The sequence below is a fragment of the Sitophilus oryzae genome, unplaced genomic scaffold (genome assembly GCF_002938485.1).
Source record: "Sitophilus oryzae breed Bouriz unplaced genomic scaffold, Soryzae_2.0 scaffold_1902_pilon_pilon, whole genome shotgun sequence".
In the NCBI taxonomy this organism is placed as follows: Eukaryota; Metazoa; Arthropoda; class Insecta; order Coleoptera; family Curculionidae; genus Sitophilus; species Sitophilus oryzae.
In genome coordinates, this window is record NW_022146616.1 from 371,370 (window position 1) to 393,738 (window position 22,369).

At 32.2% G+C, this 22,369-nt stretch overlaps 3 protein-coding genes across 3 annotated transcripts; 1 reads left to right on the plus strand and 2 right to left on the minus strand.

The window, feature by feature from the left end:
- On the minus strand, positions 1 to 15,688 carry LOC115883438 (glutaminyl-peptide cyclotransferase-like). The gene is made up of 6 exons (XM_030901802.1): positions 15,484 to 15,688; positions 12,781 to 13,111; positions 6,492 to 6,819; positions 5,912 to 6,048; positions 503 to 644; positions 1 to 356 (listed from the first exon to the last, which is right to left on the minus strand). Exons 1-6 carry the CDS (start codon positions 15,562 to 15,564, stop codon positions 308 to 310), a joined length of 1,068 nt encoding a protein of 355 aa, XP_030757662.1. The 5' UTR covers positions 15,565 to 15,688; the 3' UTR covers positions 1 to 307.
- A 4,099-nt stretch (positions 15,689 to 19,787) lies between these two features.
- Positions 19,788 to 20,736, plus strand: LOC115883442 (transcription factor MafK). The gene is made up of 3 exons (XM_030901805.1): positions 19,788 to 19,929; positions 20,108 to 20,261; positions 20,320 to 20,736. Exons 1-3 carry the CDS (start codon positions 19,894 to 19,896, stop codon positions 20,529 to 20,531), a joined length of 402 nt encoding a protein of 133 aa, XP_030757665.1. The 5' UTR covers positions 19,788 to 19,893; the 3' UTR covers positions 20,532 to 20,736.
- Positions 20,737 to 20,775: 39 nt separating this feature from the next.
- Positions 20,776 to 22,169, minus strand: LOC115883430 (tRNA (cytosine-5-)-methyltransferase). The gene is made up of 4 exons (XM_030901792.1): positions 21,994 to 22,169; positions 21,449 to 21,927; positions 21,133 to 21,334; positions 20,776 to 21,080 (listed from the first exon to the last, which is right to left on the minus strand). Exons 1-4 carry the CDS (start codon positions 22,046 to 22,048, stop codon positions 20,776 to 20,778), a joined length of 1,041 nt encoding a protein of 346 aa, XP_030757652.1. The 5' UTR covers positions 22,049 to 22,169.
- Between the last annotated feature and the right edge of the window lie 200 nt (positions 22,170 to 22,369).

Below are 22,369 nucleotides of genomic sequence, written 5' to 3' on the forward strand. Positions count from 1 at the left end.
CAAATTCCTAAGCATTTTATTTTTTACAGGTAAGTACAATAATTTTTAATTTTATCTAATTCAAGTACACACATAAAAGGTTTTTAAAAAATAAAGTTTACCAGGTGGATAAAAATACACTTGTTTTTTCAGCTGTTCCATATTGGTCTAAAATATCTTAATAACTCGGAAAGAGTAAAATTATAAATTAACCTAACTTTTTTAAACATAACAAAACAGAATTCTTATTTACATCGATAATATAAAAAATAGACTATATTTTGGAATGTTTGAGGTAAGGGAAGAAGGAAGCCTTGATTTGCTTCAGTTATAACTCTTTTTCGGGCCTGCTCTCTTCTTGCGTTTCTGACAGGTAACTACAGTAATACAATAAACAGCAATATGTTAAAAAAATATTCTTAAAAATCAACATATACGAGACGTAAACACATATAAGAAAAAAATCAGATCTTTGACGTTATCACATTACAGAAAATTAAGAAGAAACTATTGGTTTACTGACATATGGAGATATTCAACAAGGAATATCCTCAGGATTTTGTCCATATCCTCCACGGCGTTTATGTCTATGATGTTTCTGTTATCCATTGGTGTGTGCCATTCTTTCGGAAATGGCATAGGAATCAAATGTAAAATTGGAACATCTGTAACAAATAAACGTAATAAAATTATTGTACAAATAATATCAAAAAAAAAGGTTAACGTAGCGCAAAGTACGATAGAGTAGTCTGAACTATATTGAATAAAAATAACTTGAAGAGTAAGGGGAAAAAACAACAATGTCCATTTTATGGGCTTGGTGCATTTCAGTTGATCGGGTAGTAAAAATTAAACCAAAACATTTTTTAAAAATATAGAGAGTTCTACAGGGTGTCCCCAAAAAAAGTTACATATCAACGTTGTGTTTTTTGTAATGATTAGGTTGTAATATAGGAACACCCTATATATATTAATTGATTTTAGGATTCGGGGAGAAAAATAAAGGTGAGTTTTATAAGAGAAGTATATGACTAAAATGTAAGGTTTTTGACATATTTAACATTTTCTAGAAATAAAGAACAATTTTTAAATTACAATAAAACCTACCTAAATTGGAATTAACCCGGTATAGCCTAATATATAGTTAAATTAACTATTGTACTTTAAATCAAATTAAAACTTCCAATCCATCCAAAAAGTTCTACAGGATGAAACCAAATTAATATTGAACATTGGTCACCTTTAAAAGCATGTTACTCTTTTATTTTAAATGGAACACCCAGTATATTATTCCGATATTCAATGGAGAATTCATGTCTCTTCAAAATACTATTAATGTTGCCTACCCCTCAAACAAAGATTTTCCTAGATATTTTCATTTATATGATTTGATCTGAGTAGATCTTTATTATTTGATAAAATCTAGCTGGCTGTGATATGTCTGACGTTACTTCAACATAGCTGTCTAATTAGTCCAACTTTAACAACTAGCTTTAACTACCAACCATCATGCATTTTGTGTCATTTACAACAAAAAAAAATTCTCAGAAATTTGCCGAAAATGCAAACTTATCCTACATCAGAGAGAATGGATATGATTCTATATTAGTTGGTGAATGCATTGTATGTTAAATATTAATGGTTATTTACATGTTCTTTGACATAAAGATGAATAAATTAAGAACTGTGAGGGTGAAGGTGATTTGACATAATTTTTGCAAGAATTTTTCCTCCGATAGCCAATAGTGAAATTCCCCGGTAATTTCCGCAGTCTGGTGCACTTCCTTTGTTCTTAAATATATTCACTATATTCGCGTTGCAAAAGTCCTGAGGTACCTCTCCGCTTTCCCATATGACATCGAAGAGAGCCTTAAGATAACCAAAAAGTTCTTTACTTGCACACTTATAGATTTCCGCCGGGATCGCGCCACAGCCAGCTGATTTGTTGTTTTTAAGCTGTTTTATGGATGACATTATTTCCTGTTCTGTTATTGTAGGGGCATCCCTTAGTATCTTCCGTTATTGTAGGTAGGTTATTGTAGGTACCTTCCGTTATTGTAGGCGCATCCCTTAGTATCTAATACATCGAGGCTGTTATACTGAGGTATTGTGTTTAGTGCTTCCATATTGGGGTTGTTTTCTTGGTTAAGGATATGGCTGTAATGCTCTTTCCAGCGGTTTCTAATTTGCTCTTCCTCTTTTAGAAGTTCGCCATTTTGTGCCATGATTGGACAGCTTACCTTCCTGGTTGGGCCGTATACTTCTTTAACAGCCTCAAAGAATTTACCATAATCGTGATGCGTGGCGTACTCTTGAATCTGATTAGCCTTTGGTGACCACCAAAGCGCAGGTGGTTTACTTAGCGCAGATTTCTTCGAAGCGCGTTGTTGGCTGCTTTAAAGTTGTCTACCAGCCTTGGATTGTGTGGATCTGCAGTAACTGCTTGATGCGCTCTGTGCTTTTGTTCCAAGAAGGTCTGTATACGAGGTTGATTTTCGTTAAACCAATCTGGTTGTTTCTTTTTGTTGGACTTGCCCAGTACTGCTTCGCTAGTTTTATGAATCGCATCCCTTAATTGTGTCCAGCCTTGTTCAGCTTCCAAGATTGAGATTGAAGTTATCGGTGGAAGTGATTCTTTGATGGCTTCCCGGAGGGGGACGGCGGTATTTTTTGTCTCTAGACCCCGTACGTTCAATCGTCATGTTATTTTGCTTTTTACAGTGTGGATGTTTGGGTTTTAACTGGATTTTAATTTTTGAAATTAAAAGTCGGTGGTCAGTGCCGCATTCGGCATCTATTCTGGCTTTTGTGAGTCTGACATCTTTTAGATGCGTCCTTCGAACGATTACGTGGTCCAATTGATGCCAGTGACCTGATCTGGGATGTTTCCAGGTACCTTTAAACTTGTCCTTCAACATGAACCACGTGTTGGTGATGCATAGATTATCCTCTGTGCATGTTGTTAATAAGCGTTCACCATTGCTATTTACGTTTCCTATTCCATGTTTTCCCAATACGTCAGGCCATAGTTCGTGTTGTCTACCGATACGAGCATTAAAGTCACCTAGCAAAATGATTCGTTCGTGCTTTGGAATTCGTTGGAGAGCATTTTGTAGGGCTTGGTAAAATTTATCCTTTTCCTCAATTTTAGCGTCTAGGGTGGGAGCGTAGGCACTAATGGTGTTGCCCTAAGATTTATCTCATATGGGGTACCTTAGGGTCATAAGACGTTCGGAGACACCAATAGGTACTTCTGTTAATTTAGTGGCGATTTTGTTTTTGATTGCAATGCCTACGCCATGAATTCTCCTGTGTGTTGCGGGGTGACCTTTCCAAAAGAAGGTGTAATGCTCCCCAGTGAGACTACCCTCATCCGCGAAGCGGGTTTCGCTAAGAGCGGCAACATCTATATTTAGTCGGTGGAGTTCCTGAGAGACCAGTGCTGTTCTTCTCTCTGGTCGATTTGAATTTATCTTGTCCAGTAGAGTGCGGACGTTCCACGCCGCAAACGTGAAACATTGATGTTTTTTGTTTCTCCGATGATACGCTCGAGTAGGCACCCCCTCCCGGAGATCCGATTGAGGGGGTATTTTACCTCCGGATGATGATTGTGTCCCACTCGAATGTTCCATCATTGTTGTGTGTTAGCTGCGTGAAAAGGTTAAACTGTAACGGTTACGCTGCCGCACAGTTTTGGCTGCAACTGTAGCACGGGATGACTATGGCACAGTACTGTTTGACCAGCGGATCTGAAGCTACGGAAGGAATGCGAGAAAAAAAAATCGATATTGCCACGTTTATCTATAAAATTGTAAAATTGCCAGACATGAACTATAAATTTAATATATTTTTATTATATATAATGTGTTTAGCATATATTCTGACGTATATTACTAAGGAATTTTAACATAGTTCATATTTTTCGATATATTTTATTTAATAACTTATTTCTTTCATTCTGTATAATCTGCTTATTATGAAAGTTGAAAATTTTTCAACGATATCATTGGCAAACCGGCACCGCCGCGCATGGCCGCCTATTCATCGAACATGATTGGCGAGAGTATGTCACAGGATTTGTTACCAGGCAGTTGCCATGGCTTTTACGCCTTTCCTATTCGCTTGCTTTATCCCCAACTTCACGGTCTCTTCTGAAAAGAGTAGGAATATTGAATACTATTGAAATATCCAGTGGCGGTGTCATTTTTTTGATCATTATTACTTTATTTCATTATTTTATACCGGTTATCCTAAACTTTATTCCTAAATTTTTCGTATATTTGATAGTTAAGTTGTGTTTTATTGTTTTGTTATCTTGTTATAATGTTTTTCGTTCGTAGTTTTTAATTATTAATATCAAATTTGATCGTATATTTGTGTTTTAAAATGAATAAATTTGTTAAGGGTAAGACACTACATAGTCAGACAAGAGAAATAATAGCTAATTTGTATAGGTAAGTTAATAATAACGTGGATGAAATCTCATTTGGTTTATTTCATTGTGTTCATAATAGGGTTTGCGATGAAGCTACAGAGAGTTCGCTTAAGTTGCCGTTTAAACGTAAACTTGAGCGGATATTTCTTCAAACTCGTCCCCACAATTAGAAAGCTTTTGCAAAAATTGCAGGAAGAATCGAATTTTCCTTTTGCAGGGAAACGCTTAAGGGGTTATTAAAATCAAATGAATTTTTTTGGCGTAAATGTCAAAATAACTGATAAATATTAATGGAGCGGCCCATTATATTGCAGAGAGAGATATAAATATATACGCGAAATTCGAGAATATAGCCAAGTACCGTATGATCGAAAAAAAACGGCGTCCAGTTGGCTTGGAAATGACGATCGATGACATTTCCCATATAATTTTACATATAAAATGACAGCGATCTTCATTTCATAGCCATCGTTGACGCCGTTTTTATTCGATCATACGGTATTATCTATTTGGATGAAACACATAGACAATGACCTAACCTTTAAAAACTGCTGGCGGAGCGATACCATATCTGGTGTAATAGGCAATATTGGATCTATTGGTGAGTAAAATTATGTTTTGTTTGCGCTTCCAAAGTTAACTATTTTCAAGATTTTTTTGTTGGAAATAGTTATATCTATTATGTATTATAGAAAAAAATATAGTTAGTACAGATATATAAATAAATATACCTCAAGACTCAGTCTTGATCATCTGCTGATGGCAGACATGGTTAGCGAAACGTGCGTCCAGTGTAAAATTAAAAGTGTTTTGGTGTATTGTACTGATTTAGTGTTTTATTTTGGTGTGTAACACCAAAGGTTCCAACCCCCAGCTGTAATTATTTCTTCTATTATATTAACAACACAATAATAAAATGATTCAAAATATTTAAGGGAGCTTTAATAAAAGCTTCTAGTGTTTATCTGCTAACTCAACAGTAACGATTCAAACAGCATAAAGTTTTTTGAAAAAAATTATTAATCTGAGTATTATATTTATGATACACATTATTTTCATATAACACCGTACGCCCATGCCTATTTTATGAATGAAATTGGGCGTGTTTTGTTTACAACTGCGTTCCCCTGCCGATACCCCGTAGCTACAGATCCGTTGGTCACACTATAAGTAAGAGGACCGCGACAATAGTTCCCTTGAGCTACGTTCTCGGCCGGCTAGGAGTAGTTTACTACTCCACTACTCCTCTTCCCCAGAAAGATGGTAGGTCTGAGGATTGTAAAAGGTTATACCGCCTATACTCGGACGTCAGAGCCTCGTTTGTGTAAACAGGGTGCACCGCGTGAAGGTGAGATTGACTTTTGGGTAAAGTAGTCTATATGTATCGCTTCACTACCCCTTGCACCCCAATTGTTAGTATACCTATTATAAGAAGCTGCCAAAGAAGAAAGTGTTTTATTTATTCTTTAACTATAATCCCTATAATAATATACTTACTTCTTTTTAAGAAAGGTATGTGATCATCCTCTATACGACCATTAAAAAAGTTGGTTCTGATAAAGTATCTTGATGATTTCTGATTTAATAAGTTTAATTGGTGAAGCTTGTCCTCGATATCCGCCATTTTTGTGTGCCTGTAAAAAGCAGAAATATAAAAAAGCCGTATTTAAAGACTACATAAATATACAGAGTGAGTGTTAAATAAGTGCAAACATTTACAAAGCTGGTAAATCTCGATAAAAGAAACATATTTTCTCTTTACCGTTTTTCAAATAAGTCCAAAAAATATGTCGGTTAATATTTTACTTTGAAAATTAACAAAATAATGATTTTTCGTTTAAATTTTAAGAACCACTGTATCTTTTCTGGGTATTCTTTCTTGTAAATTTAGTCTACCCTCTAAAAATTAAAAAAAAATTCTAAAAAAAGTCCATATTTTCAATTTTTTTTCGCGAAAAAAACATCATAGTTGTAATAGGTTTAAATATACTACCCTTAAATATATTTGCACTTATTTAAGACTCGCCCTGTATATGTTTAGTGAACCTTTTTGCTAATTTAAACATATTTCTCTTACCACTGTCCAGTTTCTCTGAAGAAGTTGTAGAAATTCATGTTGCTAAAGCCCAGCAAATCCAACAAAACTAGCATGTCGATCTTTTGTATCTCTGAAACGTTTTCACCGGTAGATCGCACCACTGTCTTAGACTGTGAGTATTTTTTGGCCAAATGTCGAGCTCCGTAGATAGAGTCTTTGGGGCCCCAATTCTCGAAAGCTTCCTCTCCATCAAAGAACACCAGTTTTAGGCTTAAATCTGAATTAGATTTAAACACATCCAGGTCTTTTTTGAGTACTTTCGCCAGATTGAGCATCATTGCGCAGGGTACTGCGGAGTCAATTGCACCTGAAAAGAACAAATTATTATGATCTATCATACAAAAAAAATTAAAAATGTCAAAAAAAGTTGTTTTTATATGGCACGTGGCGTAACTACCGGTGTTCAAACGTGTTTAATGGAAAACGGACCTGGGCCCGCGGGAGGTCTGTTGCAAACCCTACAAATCCAGATTGAACAATATATTTACTGTAAAATACGAACTACAACCAAAGAGTAGAGATTTGCGACAACTACATATCTACATATATAAAATGCTAATGTTTATCTGTGTCGTCTCTACTGAAGTAACGACTTGCTCTAGAAAGCTGCTTTTTTACTAAAATATAGCTAATTGGCTCTTCTAAAAACTGTCGTCGCCGGATCTTTTGTTTTTCATTTAGTTAAAAAAAATAAAAAGTATTTTTTTTCCTGTCGTGACGGATGCGCCAGGCTTCAACTAGTATGTTAATATTTTCGTTATTCTAACTGTGCGACATTATACTAAATGGATTATAAAACTGTATTTTTGTTAATTTCCTTACTTCTTACTTCTTACTACATAAAAAATATTGTGCTGCTCAGAATCTTAATTTGGTTTCAAATAGCAGGAAGTGTCTCTGAAATTAGTAACTTTTTTGATTTTTGAAACAAATTTATGTAAATTTTATTACGAGGTGTTGAGTACGTATACCGGGTGCGTCTCAAAAGTGGCTCACCCCTAAGTATAACTTTTTTATTTTTTCAGATAAAAAACGAGATTTGGTATGTTAGTATATGACATAAATTAGGATTGATTGACGTATTCAATTGTTTTTGGTCACTTCCTGTTTCACCGGAAATGACTAAAACTTTTGATTTTTAAATGGCACCCTCGTATTTTTTTACTTTATTCGATAGAAAATGGCATTCTGAATAGAATGACATATTATTTTAAATTTCAATCTAGACTGCCATGGCTATGTTAAACAGTATAATTCTTAATCAAGGAGCCTTGGAAAAATAGCTTGGACGCCCAATGTTTCTAGTGTCTTGTCCTGGCCAAGACACTAAAAATCGTATTTTTGATCACATTTCAGTTTTTTTAAAATAGAACAAGGGTGGCTCATTAGCATATTTGGAAAAAGCATTTTTTACGAATAATTTGATACCACACACTTGGTATTTCGAGTCAAATTTTCGTTACGAACCGCAAGTTACAACATTTCAAATAAACCATACGCGAAAATGTCAAAAGTTGACATATGATATGTCATTCTATTCAGAGTGTTATTTTCTATCGAATAAAGTAAAAAAATACTGAGGGTGCCCTTTAAAAATTAAAAGCTTTAGTAATTTCCGGTGAAACAGGAAGTGACCGAAAACAATTGAATACCTCAATCAATCCTAATTTATGTCATATCCTAACATACCAAACCTCATTTTTTTAACTGAAAAAATAAAAAAGTTGTAGGGGTGAACCACTTTTGAGACGCACCCGGTATATATTCTTATAAACTTAAAATTTTTAAATTAACAGGAGATTTTCCGGTCTATAGGAAGTGGAAAGTAACTTTAAAATTTTAACGAAATATGTACTTTCAAACTATTCCGATGCAGGATTGGGACAGGAAGAAAAGATGCTTCAGAAGAAATATCATGAAGACATATCAGTAAAATTTCCAAAATATGTTTATATTTAGTGTGCATGTCATTTTTACCTATATGTTTTATGTTTACCTATATGTTATAATATAATAAACATTCTCTTCTTATTAAAAAATTAGAACAAAATTATTATTTGTTGAGGGCGCAAGGGGCCAAAAAAATATTTGAACACGGGCCCGCGACTTCATATTTCAGATGTTTTAGAAGTAAGTCAAAGTCAGTTTTGCAATAAATATTTACAGTACAGATTATCACATATTTTGCAAATGGAATATAAATTAACAATTTTAAAATGCCTACACGAAATGACATGATGCTGATGAATGCTGAGAGGAGAGAAAACATTTGCCTAAAATTTAATATTTTTTTATTATTAGATATAAATAACAATTACTTGATATTTTTTAACAGTTATTTATTATTTTAGCTGTTGTGATAATTTCTAGTGCTTATTAGTATTAACAATATACAGGGTATTTCTGATAAAATGAGGTAACGATTGCACCTAAATATGGTGACGATTTTCGAAAAACTTTTATTGCAAACTATAGGTATTCATAGCTACCCACTTAGCTTTACCAAGTTTCTAATTATTCAACCATATATTATAGTAACATATTTCTTTAAAGAGGAAATTGCAAGTATCCAATCCCTCATTACCAAAATTATATGCTTTCCCAAAAATTCATAAACCGGACAAGTCTATGCGCCCAATTGTTTCGGCTGTAGGTTCTCCGACTTATAATTTGGCAAAATGGTTATCATGAGAGTTCGAAAATTTACCTGATCATGAACCTTCTTTCGCAAGTAAAAATAATATTGAATTCATTAACAAAATTAAAGATATAACATTGCATGAAGGTGAAATTTTGGTCTCCTTTGATGTATCTTCGTTGTTCCCAAGTGTGCCAATTCCACATACTTTAGGCTACTTGAAGGAATTATTGAACGCAAATGGTCCCGACAACAAAACTGTGACTGAATATATTGAGCTTACATCGTTATGTATGAAACAAAATTGTTTTCAATTTAATAACAACTTTTTTGAACAGCGGGAAGGTACAGCAATGGGTATCCATTGTTTCCATTTTTGGCTAATTTATTCATGAGCAGGTTTGAAGTGGAGGCTAAGAATCAGTTTGACTATTTTCCAAGAGTATAGTTTAGGTATGTGGATGATATTTTTGCTGTTTTTGACACACATTCAGACACCATAGATAATTTTATTTCTAAGTTAAATAATCGTTTTCCTTCCATTAAATTTACGCATGAAATTGATAACAACGACAGATTACCATTTCTAGATGTATTAGTTATTAGAAATACTAATAATTGCCTGGAATTTAATATCTATAGGAAAAATACGACCACACGCAGATATATTCCTAATGAATCACATCATAGTGTTGAACATAAAATGGCTAGTTTAAATTTCCTAGTTCATAGATAACTTAGTTTCCCACTTTCCAAAGAAAGATATGAAATAGAAAGAGATTACATTAGGAATGTAGCTGAGTGTAATGGATATTCTCCTTCACTAGTTGATAAATTAATTAGAAAACGTAGGTATAGGTTAATGATTTCTGAAAATTCGACTTTTCAAGTGGAGAAAGACACGTCTAAATATTTTTCGATGCCGTTTGATAGAGAGTTATCCCGTGGTCTAAAAGGAATTTTGAAGAATGTAAATTATAAACTTGTGTATAGTGCTAATAATAAATTACAACAATTATTAGGTAATCCAAAGGATAAAACACCTCCACTGGAAAGGTCGGGTATTTATGAAATTTCTTGTAAAGATTGTAATCAGAAATATGTTGGGCAAACTAGAAAATCAATATTAACTAGATTTAAAGAACATTTAGCTCAGATAAGATATGGTAGACCGGATAAATCTTGCGTTGCCGAACATATTGTTGATAAAGAACATTGTATAGATCTTAATAATTTAAAATTAATTAAACAAGTCTCAAATTACAGGCAATTAGATGCATATGAAAGCATCAGAATTAATAAATGTAAAGATGGTATGAACAGAGACAACGGTCCAATTCCTTCAAGTTCTTTGTTCCTACTACTCTAGTGGCGGAAATCTAACTGTTACGCTCAGTGGGTTCTGACTCGGTTGGCTAGATTTTGCCACGGGCGAGTATATAAACGCTCAACTTGTAGATTGTACTTTAGTTTATAATCATCTGCTGATGATGCTAACATGGTTAGCGAAACGCGCGTCCAGTGTAAAAGTAAAAGTGTTTTGGTGTATTGTGGTGATTTAGTGTTTTTAATTTGATATTTCTTTAAAAACACTGAATTGCATTTTTTCCGGCTCCAATTAAAATTGATAAAGCTGGTTTTTGCCGTGTAGTCTTCAAACGATGTTGTTTTGGAATTTATGGATTTATACGAAAATGAGCCCTATGGATTATGGCCAAACATAAAGAACCTAGAAATCGTATTACAGTGTACAGGGTGGGTCAAATTCGACGCTTTTAAATGGAAACACCCTTCTCTATAGGAGATAGACGAAAACTAATATCGGTGTCTGGAGCTCAATTTTCATCAAAAATATGATGGTGAAAACCGCATATCAATATCTGTTACCGTTTCGGAGTTACGGGGTGTTTTTCAAAAATGTGCATTTTTAACAAATCGCTGTAACTTTTTTGTTATGGAAAATTTTGTATTTTTATGAAAACATTTCCAAAGCACCTTTTTACGTAGAATTTAATGGTTTAAGTATATTTTTTTTAAAATTAATAATTTAAGAATTATCAAAAGAAAATTTGATTTTTTATATGGGACACCCTGTATATTTTTAATTTATTGAAAAGGATTTAAAATTACCTTTCCAAAAATATAACATACTTGATATTTTGCTCGATTCCTCTTCGAGATATAGAGTATATAAAAAGTCGCCTGCTTTAAATAAGTAGGGTAGTGAATAAGTAAAAAAATTCTAGCTGTGAGCATCAATTAAAACGAAAATAATATTTGCTATGAGAGGTGCAGAATTTTATAATAATTTAAAATATATTTAACCAACATCAACACATTTAAACTATATCTAATAACAATAAAAATAAATAGCAAACCAAGACATGAGATTTTGCTACAGGTGTTCGACATATTAACCTTATATCTGTTATGGACAGACGGGGCAGTTTTTGAACATTCCTCGCGGAATTCATTAACTCACTGGGGGTGAAAGATACCCTTTCATAACTGCTAAGTATTTTTAATTCTTGTCTAGATTATACGGATGAATAAAGAACCTTTATTCGCAAATATATCCATAGGATTAGATCCATGGGCTCTAAGTCAGGCGGCCTCGACGGCCAACGGCTGGGATCTTGGTTAGCTATCCAATTATTCTTGAATTTGGCCGCAAAAATTTGCTAATAACTTTAGCGTTCAGAGGCGGTGCGTCGTCTTGCTGGAAAAATATGTTTTCGAGTTCCATTAAGGGCATATCATCAATAAGGGGTTCAAAGCCTACTAATTAAAAGTGGCGAACTTTTAAAAACTCTGTATTTCGAAGGGGATTATAACAAAATATCAAGTGTGCTATATTTTTGGAAAGGTAATTTTAAATTCTTTTCAGTTAATTAAAAATATAGAGGGTGTCCCAAATAAAAAATCAATTTTTCTGTTGATAACTCTTAAATTATTAATGTTAAAAAAATTATACTTAAACCATTAAATTCTACGTAAAAAGGTGCTTTGGCAATATTTTCATAGAAATACAACATTTTCCATAACAAAAAAGTTACAGCGATTTGTTAAAAATGCACATTTTTGAAAAACACCCCGTAACTCCGAAACGGTAACAGATATTGATATGCGGTTTTCACCATCATATTTTTGATGAAAATTGAGCTTCAGACACCGATATTAGTTTTCGTCTATCTCCTATAGAAAAGGGTGTTTCCATTTAAAAGCGTCGAATTTGACCCACCCTGTACAGTAAAAGAGCTTAAAAAGAAAAAAGAACCATTAGCAACGACAATTTCGGGACGACCGGTATCCATGGATGCGACTATACTGTTTACTTGCCAAGGATTTAAACAATGTTTGTGCTGGCGTACTTGTTAAAATGGGCACGTCGCGTCATGTGAGCGCCATACTTGCCAATGTTGTTTATAAAGTGGGAATACTTGCCAAGTACTCAAATATCAGCGTACTTTCCAAGTAGATGAGTCGTAAGAGTCTGTCTTAAGATACAACGGCGAATGCAGATTCTGTGGAGAAAATAGGGAAACACTAGAACATCTCATTACTGAGTGCGCCGAGAAGACAACCATTCATTTTCCCCTTCCCATACAATCTACATCTAAGTTAACTTACCTACGAATACTTCATTTTTGAAATATTTGCTATCGTAGTGACAGGCTAACACCAAAAACCTGTCAGCATCTGGGTTTAGAGTACCAACGATATTTTTAAACGTCAACCGACCAAAATTGGGTGCCGTATCTTGAAACTCATCTACTTCTACATCCCAGCCTAACTTTCTCAACTCCGTTGAGATGTATTTGAATACTTTTTCGTGGTTTTTGCTGCCTACTACTCTAGGAACAAGTATATTGTCTAGGACTTCATTGAAGTACTTCACGTTGGATAGACCTGCTAAGTATTTGTATTCGCCATTAGAGAGTTGTTGTGGAGTGTGATTTAGCTAAAAGATTATAAACATTTTACATTCTCCTTGTACAGGGTGAGTCAACGATAGAGTAAAGTCCATTATCTCATTCGTTTCGAGGTTTACAAAAAAATATTAAATATAAAAGTTATAGAGATGGTTAAGATACATATTTTAAAATTATTATACAGTATACAGGGTGCTTCCAAAAAGTGTGGCGAATATAACATATGTTTTTTTTTAAATGCAACACACTATTTTTTATTTTATTTTTAGATTCCGCGTAAAATTCCATAACTTTTTTATATATAACGTTATATACCTAAAATTAATAGTTTTTGTTATATTTAAATTTGTTTAAACAAATGTTAGAATGCAGTGGGTTAAAAAATTGTCAATGATGGCATTGATTCTGAAGTTGGACAACTAAAATTTGGTAGGAGAATTTTATAGAGATATAGAAAAAGACCTATGTAAAGATATTTTAGTTAGATGTTACAAGGTGTTCAAAATATATTTAGGAATTTCAACTACTTAAAATTAAGGAATTTCAATTTTTTTAAATGGTATACCCTATATATTATCATTTTTTCTGACAGATTTTACCAAACTCTTCAACTTTTATTAAGAATGTCATATACCTATTTTTATTAGTTTGCGATTTATTCCAATTTTTACCCATATTTTTAATACAATAACATCATAGTTGCCATGACAAAAAGTAATAATTATCACAATTTCATGTCTGTTAAGCAAGTTAAGAACAAAATTTGAATTGTAGTTTTATTTGTTGTAATAAGTATAAATGGTAGAGATAATAGTTACAGATTTTCTTGAAATGAATTAGTCAATGTGATTGATATACACGGACAAGCTTAGAAAACTACATTTTTTGGTTCAGTACTATATATTATATAGTACTATATATTATATAGTACTTTGCTAAGTACTATAAGAATAGATGTATATTATCTAGAAAACATCTTCAGTGTGTAATGGGACGGTTTCGCGGCAGTAGTAATATTGGCTTTACCAAATGAATTATAAACCAGAATTACTACGAGAAAAAACTTTACTGTATATTGAAGAAAATTCATCAGTAGTCTTCAGCAATTAGGTAATCTAGTATTACCCTAATCTGTGGCTATTCGCCCGACGAAAAATCCCAAGTGTCATTTTTCATAATATAGAAATACACCAAGAAATTCACTACTGCGATTTAGTTTATTTGAGTAAAGTTAATTAACTTTAACTAATACCAGCAATTGTAACTAATTATGAAGCTACTTGTTAAAGGTAAGTAATAAATAGTTTTGTTTTGTCATGGCAACTATGATTTTATAGGCTAATTGTATTGAAAATATGGGTAAAAATAGAAAAAATGGGAATAAATCGCAAACTATTAAAAATAGTGGAAACAATACATACTTATGCTTATGAAGTCGATCGGCTGACTATTTGATTGCATGTGAGTGCGGCTCCATAAGAATATATTGGTTAGACAGATGCAACTAAAAACTGCCGATTAAAAATTGCCTGTCAGCGCATAGCCTAGGCTACGCAATGTAATTCCATAAGAATGTATTGTTTTCACTTTTGCTAAACTAAATAATCGGGCGACTAAAAATTACATGTCAGTAGTCAGTGCGTACCCTAAAAACTCACAAGAGAAAGGCAGAAAAATATATGATTCATTTAGAAATATGTAATAATTATTTTTATTCAAATATGCGATAATTGTTTTGAGTAGTGTATTAGATGAATTTTTATAAAAATTTAAGCAGTGTAAGACAAGTTCTGAAAGACACCAGAAAGAAGTAACAAAAATTTATAAAAAATATATGTACTGACGCTGAAAAATATTCAGTTTTCATTTGCTCTGCAAATGTCTTTTTTGACATAAATTGGAATTATTTCAGAAACTAATCAACTTAGGTATATAATTTTATACATAAAATAGAATTGCATGTAGAATTAAAAAATCGAGAAATATAGGGGGTGCTCCATTTAAAATTAGCAAATAAACGCCATTTTTTGGTTAAACCGGAAGTGCCAGAAAGTTGAAAATAAAGATAACTACCTACACCCGGAAAATACCTTGACAATTATATAATATTCTTTGCCTCGACTTAAAATATTCAAATTCAAATCTGTATCTAAATTAGGTCCTAAAAAATAATATAGAAAATTTAATTTCTGTTAATATCGTCCTTAATAAAACCATATAATTTTATTTTCCTACAACATAATTCCTTTAATTTTATTTAAATGCCTTAATAAAAATACAACCAATAAATTAAAATCATTTTAGTTATGACAGAGTACACATTTTAATTTTGTAATAAATATTGTCCTTGTAAAAAAAACAATGTGAAATTTTAAAACAATATTGTTTTGTCCTACTTTACCTGTCGTCTTTTCAATTCACTAGCACAATGTACGTTAACAACAAATATCACAGCCAAAAACCTGGTTAAAATAGGTGACATATTAATTGAAAATAAACGAAATAAACAATAATATCAATATTTTATCTAGACATAACCACAAACTGGCAGCTTTCCTGCGAAGCGAAAACTGTCCACAAAACAAACTAAAAATCAGTTGTTCCTGCTGCCGCAGGAGTGAGCGTTGCAACGTTGCCAGATTTAATTTTATTCGGTGTTATACACTGACCAGTATGAAAAATGGACACCTGAAAATTTTCATGTAAGTTAAAGTTCAATATATTTTCTCCTACTGGACCGATTTTGATGATTTTTTAAGGAATTTGTAGCTAAATTATTTGACTTTTTAGCCTCTTTTCAATTTAAAAATTAAAGTTCCCGTCCGTGTTATACGAGGGAAAATGAAATGTTATTAAAAAATGTCTATACCTATGTGGCGGATTCATCTCCCCAAAAAATCCTATATGGGTAAACAAACATATATGGGTAAAAAAAAATATATATATATATATATATGGGTAAAAAAAAATAAATAAAAACACTAAATCACCACAATACACCAAAACACTTTTACTTTTACACTGGACGCGCGTTTCGCTAACCATGTTAGCATCATCAGCAGATGATTATAATGTACAATCTACAAGTTGAGCGTATATATACTCGCTCAGTGGGCACCGAGTGGGCGTGGCAAAATCTAACCAACCGAGTCAGAGCCCACTGAACGTAAGAGTTAGATTTCCGTCACTAGAGTAGTAGGAATAAAGAACTTGAAGGAATTGGACCGTTGTCTCTGTTCATACTCTTTTTACATTTATTAATTCTGATGCTTTCATATGCATCTAATTGCCTGTAATTTGAGATTTGTTTAATTAATTTTAAATTAATAAGATCTATACAATGTTCTTTATCAACAATATGTTCCGCAACGCAAGATTTATCCTGTCTACCATATCTTATCTGAGCTAAATGTTCTTTAAATCTAGTTAATATTGATCTTCTAGTTTGCCCAACATATTTCTGATTACAATCTTTACAAGAAATTTAATAAATACCCGACCTTTCCAGTGGAGGTGTTTTATCCTTTGGATTACCTAATAATTGTTGTAATTTATTATTAGCACTATACACAAGTTTATAATTGACATTCTTAAAAATTCCTTTTAGACCACGGGATAACTCTTTATCGAAAAATATTTAGACGTATCTTTCTCCACTCGAAACTTCGAGCAGGTTTGAAGTGGAAGCTAAGAATCAGTTTGAGTATTTTCCAAGGGTATGGTTTAGGTATGTGGATGATATTTTTGCTGTTTTTAGCACACATTCAGACACCATAGATAATTTTATTTCTAAGTTAAATAATCGTTTTCCTTCCATTAAATTTACGCATGAAATTGCGAACAACGACAGATTACTATTTCTAGATATATTAGTTATTAGAAATACTAATAATTGCCTGGAATTTGATATCTATAGGAAAAATTCGACCACACGCAGATATATTCCTAATGAATCACATCATAGTGTTGAACATAAAATGGCTAGTTTAAATTTCTTAGTTCATAGATTACTTAGTTTCCCACTTTCCGAAAAAAAAGATATGATATAGAAATCTCTAGTCTCAATATTTTTCGATACCGTTTGATAAAGAGTTATCCCGTGGTCTAAAAGGAATTTTTAAGAATGTCAATTATAAACATGTGTATAGTGCTAATAATAAATTACAACAATTATTAGGTAACCTAAAGGATAAAACACCTCCACTGGAAAGCTCGGGTATTTATGAAATTTCTTGTAAAGATTGTAATCAGAAATATGTTGGGCAAACTAGAAGATCAATATTAACTAGATTTAAAGAACATTTAGCTCAGATAAGATATGGTAGACCGGATAAATCTTGCGTTGCCGAACATATTGTTGATAAAGAACATTGCATAGATCTTAATAATTTAAAATTAATGAAACAAGTCTCAAATTACAGGCAATTAGATGCATATGAAAGCATCAGAATTAATAAATGTAAAGAGAGTATGAACAGAGACAACGGTCCAATTCCTTCAAGTTCTTTGTTCCTACTACTCTAGTGGCGGAAATCTGTTACGCTCAGTGGGCTCTGACTCGGTTGGCTAGATTTTGCCACGCCCACTCGGTGCCCACTGAGCGAGTATATATACGCTCAACTTGTAGATTGTACTTTAGTTTATAATCATCTGCTGATGATGCTAACATGGTTAGCGAAACGCGCGTCCAGTGTAAAAGTAAAAGTGTTTTGGTGTATTGTGGTGATTTAGTGTTTTTATTTTGCTTTATTCTATGTATTTTTTTTTGCTTCCGACGACGACGGAAAGAGATAAAATTTCCGAAATAACGTTAAGCATTTTTTTGTTCGTTAGGCAAATTTGTATATCTGTTTTAGCAAATTTGTATATTTGATCTTAAGATTTGGACTGTGCGATCAAATCGTTGTCTGTAGGGCTAATATTTCTATTTAAAGATTTGCAAAACAGATACTGGAAAAATCTAACATTGCAAGAGTAATTGTTACTACTGGCAACACTGTTTTTTTAAGGTAATTCCTGCTCGTGACGTGATAGAAACGGAGAATGACGTTATTTTATTAAGTTTCTGCACGAATTCCTTCTCCCATTCTTCTCTTTACGAGGTCTTAAAAAACAAACCCACCATTTCATATTGTCTTATTTAATTTTCTTTATTTTTTACTTTACGAAAATGAAGAGCTAGCCGGGTCTAAATTAGATTTTAAGATGCGGAGGTTTCGCTAAAAAGAAAACGTCTAGCGTAGGTGTCGGAGTAAATTTGTTTTTCCCTAGATTTTTGATAGAAACCATTTTCTTCAAGTTTTCTTTTTTGTCCTTGCGTAAATATAGTCCATTAAAATTCATTAGATTTTTTTCTGGCATGGTAAATTCAATACACTTACAGTGTAAAAATAAATATATGAGCACAAAATATTCAGAGTTCTGAATTCTTTCTTTCTTTCTTATATATTTCTTTGTTATAAATTTAATCTACTACCTATGTTGCCATATTATCAATAAATTATGTTTTTTAACTAAAAACTAAACAAATTTCCCATAAAATTTCCAAAATGTTTTTCAAAAAAATCCAAATTTTCAAAAAATAATTTTTGGTGAAAAAACCTCATATGTAATCCTATTTCTGGGGTCGAAATATACTACCCCTAAAAATACTTGCACATATTTAAGACTCACCCTGTATACAAGCTGGCGCATCTCATTCGACTCGGTTGATTATACGACCCTTTTATACGAAAACGGAAAGATGGTAGAAACAAAATATTTTGTGGGAGTATGTGGGGAGGCAATGTGCACAATTTAAAATTATTTTGAAATATACAGGGCGTTTCAGAACTAAGATCCATACCAAAGTTATATTTTTTCTTATGGAACACCCGGTATTTTATTTCATTTTTGGATTCTTGGGTCCAAAAAAGGCATTTATTATTAGGGTTAAATACCGTATGATCGAGAAAAAACGGCGTCAGCGATGGCTATGAAATGAAGATCGCTGTCATTTTATATATAAATTTATATGGGAAATGTCATCGATCGTCATTTCCCAGCCAACTGGACGCCGTTTTTTTTCGATCATACGGTATGTTTACAGTACGTCTGTCCGTTCTGTAGCTATGGGGTATCCGTGAGAGGGGAAACGATATATTCTCTCGATGTTTTTCGTAAAAAATTAGACGACGAGTCCCATCAATAAAAATTCGACAAATTTGCAAGTAGCCAATAAAATGAGTGGGCGGAGCAAATATATTGCTGCTTATTTAAATGTTTTTTGTGCGCATTCCTTTCATAGACACAGATCCAGCAGACATACTGTAAAATCTTTGGTTTTTGAGATATTTAAAAATATTTAAATTTACATGCTGCAATAGAATAGATTATTAACACCCTGTACATTACTTTTCAGAATTAATTCTTGTGCTGAGTTTAAAGGCAAAGAAATATATAAACTTTACTGAAAAAGACTTGCTAAATATACACCAAAAAACAACATGAGATATTATCTAGTACAATTTAAATAGAAGTGGCAAATAAACAAATATTTACGTATTTTTCTCACGTTTGTGTCACTAATTTTACTTTTTAATTAATTCAAAACGTTGTTTGAAGGTCAGAAAATAGCTTAAAATTATATTTTATCGATATTTAGATTTATCGGTATTTCTGCAACAACCCTATATTTAATATTTTGACATTTCAAAATATACCTTTGATCTATGGACATTTTTTGACAAGTCGACCAAACATTTATCAGGAAAGTTTTGTTTGTTAATTTTTTACATAATTATTTAATAAAAGCATTCTTTTTCGTATCAAAATGAGTCCAGAACCGAGGAAAGTTGATCGTAAAATTGTATGTATCGTTTTTATTTCGATTATTGCCTTTTTATTACATAGGATCAGTTCGGTGACATTGAACAATGAAACCTCGCACTTATCCTAGTTATTAACATATTCTATTTGTTTTTGAGAGATTATAAAATGATTTTTCAAATTTTTAAGGCCAATGTTATAATTATTTACTATTTTAGGCACCTTTATCTCCTCCTCCTATCATTGATATATCTGATGATGAACTGGTCTCAATCTCGGTGAGAGATCTCAACAGGACCTTAAAATTGAGAGGTCTCTCAAGAGAAGAAATTGTTAGAATGAAACAGCGACGAAGAACATTGAAAAATAGAGGTATTAGTGTACTTATTAATAGCAAAAAAAAAAGATTATGGTGATATTTTTATATTAGGATACGCTGCATCCTGTCGAATTAAGAGAATTGAACAAAAAGATGAGCTGGAGGTTGAAAAAACACAAGAATGGAGAGACTCACAGGTAATGAGAGATGAGTTACAGAGCATGAACGAAGAGATGGCTGGAATAAGAACTCGTTACGAGGCTTTGAAAAGATTTGCAGCTAATAATAAAATCCTTCTTCCCCCTGAACTAGAAACTTTATGATTGAACTAGAGAGTAACTTGTATATAAACTAAGTTTTTAAGGTAATACAGTGAACTATTTTCGCTATATAAAGCATTATTTTACAGAATTTTATTTAGTTAATGTAGCTCAGTACATTTTTATATTTGTGCACGTTGGTGTAAAGTATTATACATTCCTACAAATTTTCATATATTAAGAATAAAATAAGTATATTTTAATTTAGCAATACTGCAGTTTTTATTAAAAATTTACCTTAAAATTTCTAAAGATTCTGGCTGAATAAATTAAACATATAGGTTTCTAATAGTTTTATTAAATACGATACAACTTTGACATTTATACTATTACCTAGAACCATGTATTTTTGTTTATTACTAATATCAGAAGGGAAAGAGAATTTTTCAGGAAACTGCATCAACCTCGATATTTCTTTTGGAGTGAAAAATCTTAATTTTAGTGAACGAGCAAGGTCCAAATATTCGTCTTCATTATGTAATTCCTTTAATTGGGCTAATTTATTTTTAACATCGATTCTATTGATGCTTGTAAACACACTTCCAGTGCCCTCTGTAAATAAGTATATTTAATTATAATAAAAACATGTTTTTTTATATATTACCTATGTATCTTCCATAGGCTTTTGTAAAACAACAAGTCATTTTTGAGTCCAAATAGCAAATGTCCAATATATTAATTCTTTTCAGTAAAATACTGTCTGATAGTTTGTAAGTTTCAAAATCTAATTCATCCTCTAATATGTCTTTGATTTCAATATTAGTTGGTTCTTTGGACAAACTTGATGGTAGTGGTAAAGCCTCCATCTAAAATATGAGTAATAAAAAGTGAAATTGATATTAAGACAAAAAGTTGGCAGGTCTAGGAAATTTTCCTTAGGTTTAGGGATAATTTTCTATATAGACTAAATTAAATCTTACCAATGATGATGTTCTATTAAACTTAAAATTGTTTGGTTTTCTTTTAGCTAGGCAGTAATACCGATGACGACAGTTTGGTATACCGAATTGTGAAGGAGATAAAATAAATTCCTGATAAATAAAATCACACTCTTCCAAGACGTTTACCAAAATACTTCTCATTTCGGATACTTCAAACCCTTTCACATTTTCAATTAGTATATTTTCTATTTTACTTAATTTGGGTAAAAGACTTAGAAAATGTCTAAAAGAGTCTGTTCTAGAATCCTTAACATCGTTCCTGTTCCCGTTCCTCGTAAAGGGTTGGCAAGGAGGAGACATCAGTACGGTGTTCACATTGAACTTGTTTACTATATTTTCACTTAGGCCTTCTATGTTTAAATTAAGTAATGTTGTGTCAGGAAAATTGTATTTATATATACTATTTGCCACATTATTTATTTCAATTGCTGCTTTAACTTCACCTATTAAACCGCTTTCTGAAAATAAAGTCTTCAAAAATAATAAGTAAAATAAGTTAGTTGTATTTTTAGAAGATATGTTACCAGTAAAGGCCATATGCATGCCCCCAATACCACTATATAGCTCTAAAATATTCATTGTATAATTTGTTATGTGTACAGTAAATATATGTTAAATGTTCTATTAAAAATTACAAAGTTTCTAAATAAAAATTTGCTTCCAGCTGGAGGATTTTAAAATAAAGTTTGGTTAGAAATTTGTAAACATTAAAAAAAGATACCTGCATTTGAAATGGTGAAGTCTCCAAATCGTTAAATATTAGCATCGAAAAGGACCGATAGATGGAAGAAAACTATTTATTTTTGTGCAAAATTCCCCTAAATCTAGGGACTTTACTAGACATTATCGCTTAAGAATGGTATTTAGATAGAAAATATCGATATCGATAAATATAGAGGA